Source organism: Primulina eburnea, chromosome 15 (genome assembly GCF_022965805.1).
Source record: "Primulina eburnea isolate SZY01 chromosome 15, ASM2296580v1, whole genome shotgun sequence".
NCBI lineage: Eukaryota > Viridiplantae > Streptophyta > Magnoliopsida > Lamiales > Gesneriaceae > Primulina > Primulina eburnea.
Genome location: NC_133115.1, coordinates 11312832 through 11319477, shown reverse-complemented (window position 1 = coordinate 11319477; position 6646 = coordinate 11312832). Strand labels below are relative to the sequence as shown.

Below are 6646 nucleotides of genomic sequence, written 5' to 3'. Positions count from 1 at the left end.
AACCAAGTATTGTCTGTGTTTACAAATTGAACAAAAAGAATGTGGCATGTTAGTTTACCAGATAAATTATACAGAAAAGATCCTTAAACGTTTTAATATGGATAAATCAAATCATTTAAGTACTCCAATGGTTGTTAGATCATTAAACATAGAAAAGGATCCATTCCGTCCATGTGAAGATGGTGAAGATATTATTGGTCCATAAGTATCATATTTAAGTGATATCGGTGCCCTTATGTATCGTACAAATTGTACAAGGCCTGATATATCTTTTGCCGTAAATTTGTTGGCAAGATTTAGCACATATCCAACAAAGAGACACTGGAACGGAATTAAACATATATTCCGTTATCTACGAGGAACGACAGACTTGAGACTTTTATATTCAAAAGATGTTAATCCAAATATAATTGGTTATGCCGATGCTGGATACTTATCTGATCCACACAAGGCACGTTCCCAAACTAGATATGTATTTACTCGTGGAGGCACTGCAATTTCTTGGCGTTCACAGAAACAAACGCTCTTAAAAACTTCATCAAATCATGCCGAGATTAGTGCACTACATGAAGCAAGTCGTGAATGTGTGTGGTTAAAATCAATGACCCAACATATCCAAATCTCATGCGGATTATCATTCGACGAGAAGCATGTGATACTATATGAAGATAATGCTGTATGTGTTGCTCAAATGAAAGAATGATACATAAAAAGCGACAGAACTAAACATATTCCTCCTAAATTCTTCGCATTCACCAAGGAGCTTAAGAAGAATAAATGTATTGATGTTCGTCACATTCAATCAAGTGAAAACTCATCAGATCTCTTCACAAAAGCACTTCCAACGACAATATTCAGAAAGCACATATATAATATTGGGATGCGCAATCTACGAAATTTGTGAAGAATTGTTCATGTCAACATGAGGGGGAGTTTACGTGACTGCACTCTTTTTCCCTTACTATGGTTTTTATTCCAATGGGTTTTTCCAAGTAAGGTTTTTAACGAGGCAGTATAAAAACACGTAATGAATACAATCATTATGATCATCATCACAAGAGGGAATGTTAAAAAATAATATTTAAAATATGTGTATTGAATATTTGAATGTTGAAAATAAGAGTTGTAAATATTGAAAATTAATGTGTGATGATGTTGGTAATGATGTATTTTATTTTTAGATTATTTGTAAAGAAATTCTATAAATAACCTCATTATTTATGAAAAATTCACAGTTGAGTAGAGAAAAAAATATTATAAAATGTGCATTTTAGTATATTTTGAGAGTTTGAGATTTTTACTTTTAACCATAAATTTTTACTTTTTCACAACAGTATTTGCATTTTATGAAAATAAGTATTTTTTTAAATTTATTGTGTGACGAAGAAAAGTACTCACAAAACAAAAACAAACAAGTACCAACGCTTTTCATGACATCCTAGTGCAGTAAAACAACCCGAAGGAATCATACTTTCGTTAAACAAAACTAAATATGCCTGTGAACATCCAAATTGATGGTGCTTTCATTCCAAAAACTCGGAATAGACAGCCCACAAGATTATCAGGAGACTGAATATAGCAGTCTGTCAGCCATGCTCAAGTGTTTGTACCTTAATCTGTTCATATTCTCAGTCTGCACAACTTTTAGCATCATCTATGTGCCTGAAATAACACATGTAAGAATTTTAATTTGTGATCAACCAATTCCGTTTTTGTTTTATTGCTAGTTGAGTGGGCACTAAACAAGTATAAACGTTTCAAGAGAAATGATGATGAGAAGACGAAAATCCAGGGTCACCAAATTATTAGCAAGGAAACAATGTAAACTAAGTGATGAAACAACTAGGATGTTAATTGGTAAACAATCCTTACAACCGGAAGGAACTAAACCTAGAACTATCACTCCAGGTTTCACTCCAGGTTTCGCATTCCGGATAACACTAGGCACCTGGACAAATTGATTAAATTACCTGAACTACATTAAAATTAACACCGCAAGAGCACAAACTTACGAAAAAGCTTTACCTAAGAGAAGAATACAGCAAATGCTTCAGGATCTATGAATATAATTCAGGTACAATCTGCAAGTTTGATAACAATATTAGCAACATTTCTTATTCAGCAGCCTCCCAGTCCACTTTCAGTATTCATTTCAAAATGTTCATTCTCAAACTTCATCAATTTGATCAAAGATAACCCTGATACTCCCATTGATATCTAGTCCTCATACCCCACAAATAAAGCAATTTCCGCGCTTTCAGCAAGGGTAGATAGAGATTTTTTGCAATCAATCATAAACCAAAGATTATTTATCCCAAGTGAAAGGGAAATTAAAATCCTATATGAACATAAATCGAGTAAAAATTATATCTCAAGCTGTCAAGCAACAGCTAAAGAACCTTACAAAAGCTCGATGGGATTGAAAAAAGAAAAAGAATTGAAACTTAAAACCTTTATGCCTTCCTCAGCCTTTTCACGCAATAGAAATTTATCACACTAGGGTATTAAGCCGAGTTAACACACAAAACTATATTGGTACACAAATCTAGAAACGTTGCAACAAGATGAACATGACCAACCAATAAACTTGAAGTCACACAACACCAAACTGGAAAAATCACAAGAGCATCTGAGAATTCATAAAACTTTTACCAACTACCAAGAGGTAAGAATCTTATATGATTCGAAAATTACCAATAACTAGTTCTTGCCATTGTCAGCTAAATGCTCTTCTTTTCCTACAGCAACTACAACCTTCTTCAAGATTGACTCAGTCGGCAGATGAGAGTTCTCCACAGCCTTTGATATGGCTTGCCATTTCTCGCCGTGCTTCGGCTCTGCAGCAATACATCTGGTCAATACATCCCTCTGCATGTCTTCTGTACCATGTTGGAGTTCAAATTTGTAGTACAAAACCCAAAAATCCCCAATATCAGGAGAAAGAGTAACTGCTCGGTTGAACCAAGACCTAGCTTTGTCAACTTTTCTGTCATGCCAAAATAACTTTCCCACTGCTGCAAGGACATGGGGATTGTCAGAACATCTTTTGAATGCATCCATGCTCTTGGTTTTTCTCTGAGGCCGAGGAACCATCTCGATTGAAGCAGCCCAGAGGATCCCGCTAGTCGGGCATTCCTGCAATGCCTTCGCCATCAAAATATCAGCTTCTTTCTTGTGACCGTGTCGAGACTCAGCCCGCACTGCAGCAAGCCAGAGTTCAGGATTCTGGGGTTTCTTCTTCCTGGCCATGGTCAGAATAGCACGAGCCTTACTCAGACCATTTACTTTCTCCTCCAGGTTTGCAAGGGAAAGCCACAAAGGAATAGAATTGGGGCAGTGCTTAAGGCCCAATTCATATGTTTCCTTTGCTTGTTCTAGGTTCCCCAATCGTTCCTCCAACTGCCCCAGCATCAACCAGAGTTTGAAAAATGAAGGGAAGAGCTTTAACCCTTCATCGAGTAATCTCCTCTCCTCGGAAGTGTTTCCCAACTCTCTCTCAACGATTGCCGATTTCATCCAGACTCTCTCGGTCCCTCCCCTTTCTCTGGCCTTTGCAAGAAGCATTCTAGCTCTTTCTGGCTCATGGTTCTCAAATTCAAGCTTGAATGCAGCAAGCCATATTTCCTCAGAATTGGGAATTGCTGCATACGCTTCCTGAAGAATCGCTCGAGCAGCAGGCACATCACCAGCAAGCCACTTTTCTTTGGCACCCATTAGCCATAGAACTTCAGCATGTGGTATGTAAGTAACTGCCTTCCGCAGTAGAGCATCAAGAGACTCCCTAGTTCCATGGCTCTTTTCAAGCTGTGCTGCTTTAAGCCATATGCTCTTCTTGGTCAAAAAGACAGTAAGGGCATGCGAGTAGATTGCCCTTCCAGTCTCAATAGAACCTCTCTTCTTGCATTCCTCAGCATCAGCAACCCAGGTCCTCTTTCTATCCTCTTCTTCTACTCCAACCTCAATGGTGTTGTGAATAATAGCCTGACATGTTGCAATGGAACCAGCTCGTTCAGCAGCCTCCGCTTCTTTCATCCACAATTCTCTGTCGATTTCCAGGCCTTCCCTCTGCAAAGCTCGAATACCCCTTTCAATAATTTTCCCAACCATAGCAGTATTCCCATTAGCTTCTTCTAACTTAGCAGCAGTGATCCATATAGATGGCTCCTTAGAAAGCTTCTCTCTTGCTTTATTCAACACCTTCTTTGCATTTTCATAAGTCTCCAATCTAGCAAGCGCTAGCCAAAGTTCCACATGCAAGGGGCAGCATTCCACCGCCCTCTGCAGCAACAGCCTCGCGTCTTCCTCATTTGCAAGCTCCACGACTGCCTTCCAAAGCCTCACAGAATCCGGAATATTCTCGAGCCCTTTTCTCAAAACCCTACTCTTATTCGCATCATCCTGCTCCAGCTTTGCAGCCTGCATCCACAACTTCACTGAATTTGGGATCGCCTTCACACCCCTGGCAATTACGGCCTTGGCATCAACATGGCTCGCCAGACGGCAAGCCTCCAACCAAACATCCTCGGACTTTGGGCATTCCTCACAACCTTTCTTGATCATCTGCTGAGCAGCCGGAATCTTCCCTGCCACCTCCTCCAACCTGGCTGCAGCGATCCAACCATGTGGATGCTTGGGATTTGTCTGTGTCACCGACTTAAGTAACAACCTAGCTTTATTTATATCGGATACTTCTGCATCACTAGTAATCTTCATACTCTTCAAATCTGTCAGGTAACCCTTTGGATCCACAACTGTCAACCCCGAGACCGAATCAGATAATCTGTCTAACTTCAGAGACAACACTGTTCCTCTCCCTTCACCAACGGCAGTCAAATCCGTAACAGGGGTCTGTGCCCAAGGAGTTTCGGTTCCGCCAACAGCCCTACTTTTCGGATCCAAGGCACTTACATGCTCCTTTTCCTGCCTCGCCTTCTCCAACAGCGTATCCGGCACTGGGACAAAACTCTCAAACCTCTTCTTCTTATTCCTCAAAGAATAATCCCCAATTTCAGGTATACTATCCCACTCATCAGCTGACAAGGTGTACAGCTTCCTCTTCAATTCTGCAAATTGTTCTGTAATCTTGGGGTTCGAAGCTCGATACTTCTCAATTTCCTCCTTAAGCCTAGCTTCCCTCCTATCTTTCCTACGCGAATCCATTCTCTTATCAATAGCCTCCCATACCGCATCCGCCTCTTTATCCTCGTCATCATACTCAGCAGATGCAAACAGTCCCGCATCATTCCCCTCAAACTCATCAAACTTCTGATTCTCGTCGTATCCCTTCTCTTCATTCTCTTCCTCTTCATCCTCCTCACCAGGGCCCTTCCCACGACCCCTTCCGACACCAGAAGGCCCCGCAGGTGCTCCAATCGCTGAGGCCGATCGATCAGGTAAGTCAGGTGCAGCTCGGGCTGGACCAATATCAGAACGCGTGGTAAATCCAGTAGCACCACGGCCCAGTCCGGCGACATAATTCGGGGGTGGTTTGGAGCTCAGGAAGTCTAATCTGGTCTTGGGAGGTACAGGAGCCTGCATTCCGCCAGCGGAGGAAAGAAACCCTAATTGTGAATCAACGTCGATTGGAAACTGAAGATTTCCACAACTTACAATTAATTATTAATTATCAATATTTATAGGTTAAAAACTAATTAATAAACACGGGTTTAGGATCCATGTGAAACTCTCTTAACCGACATAAAACCAAATAATCTTGTCGTTTTCGATCATTTATTTAATTTTTTTTGTAAATATGAATTTCATCTACCTTCTTTTTATCTAAAACCCAAAAAAAAATTAAGAAAAATATTATTTTTAATCCTAATCATTAATTTTATTGTTAAATATAAAATTAAATGTAATTGTAAGGACAAAAATATGATAGTTAATAAATTCTAGGACAAAAAATAATATAAAAGTTAGTAAATAAAAATAATATGAAAATACAAATAATTTAAAGACACTAGTTTTGTTATTGATAAGTGCAATTTATTGTACTTTTATTACTTGTTTTTAATTTGGAATTTTGTGATTCTTGAGCAGGTTTTATGTGATTTGTTGTTTTTGTTATTGTAGTTTGGAAACTTAGAATGAGAATTTGGAGTAGTAAAATGATGAATTATAAAGTGCAAAGGACAAAACTTGCCGAAGCAAGACCGCACCCGCGGTCTCATCAGCACCGCACCCGCGGTCTCCTTTGCTTGAAGATTATTTTTTCCCCGAAACATGACCGCACCCGCGGTCCATCTTGCACCGCACCCGCGGTCATGCACAGACAGAGTCCGGAAATTCTGAAATTTTGGTGTGCAGCGCATGGGAGTTGATGACTTTTGTGTTTTGCGTACAAGACTTGTCTAGGACTATAAAAGGCTTCTATTATTCATCATATAGGTCATTGGAGAGCAAAGGGAAAGGGTGGAGGCTACAAAGAAAGGATTGAAGCTCAAGTTCACCATCCTTAGGAAATCTTTTGCACACTTTTGGACAAAAGTTTCATTGCACTCCAAATCTCTTGTTCTAAGTTCTTCTTTCTTTATTTTTACTTTTATTTGATATGTCTTGTTCAAGATTTATGTGTTGTTGTGTTATTTTTATTATGAACTAATTCTTATTTCTAGAGGAATGATGGAACAAAACTAGACACCAT

General features: G+C 39.4%; 1 protein-coding gene across 2 annotated transcripts; it reads right to left on the bottom strand.

Moving 5' to 3' along the window:
- Positions 1-1404: 1404 nt before the first annotated feature.
- On the bottom strand, positions 1405-5617 carry LOC140813438 (protein STABILIZED1). Of its 2 annotated transcripts, XR_012113951.1 has the most exons (3): positions 2695-5617; positions 2026-2081; positions 1405-1662 (listed from the first exon to the last, which is right to left on the bottom strand). XR_012113951.1 is itself a non-coding variant. In XM_073171900.1 (2 exons), the coding sequence occupies exon 1, from the start codon at positions 5536-5538 to the stop codon at positions 2701-2703; it is 2838 nt and encodes a 945-aa protein (XP_073028001.1). In that variant the 5' UTR covers positions 5539-5617; the 3' UTR covers positions 1405-1662; positions 2695-2700. The 2 variants fall into 2 exon arrangements, 1 of the variants encoding a protein (XP_073028001.1); XM_073171900.1 differs by lacking the exon at positions 2026-2081.
- Positions 5618-6646: the final 1029 nt, after the last annotated feature.

What these genes read in the sequence shown, in the direction of transcription:
- LOC140813438 (XM_073171900.1), bottom strand. Translation starts at nt 5,538, where the DNA reads ATGCAGGCTCCTGTACCTCCCAAGACCAGATTAGACTTCCTGAGCTCC.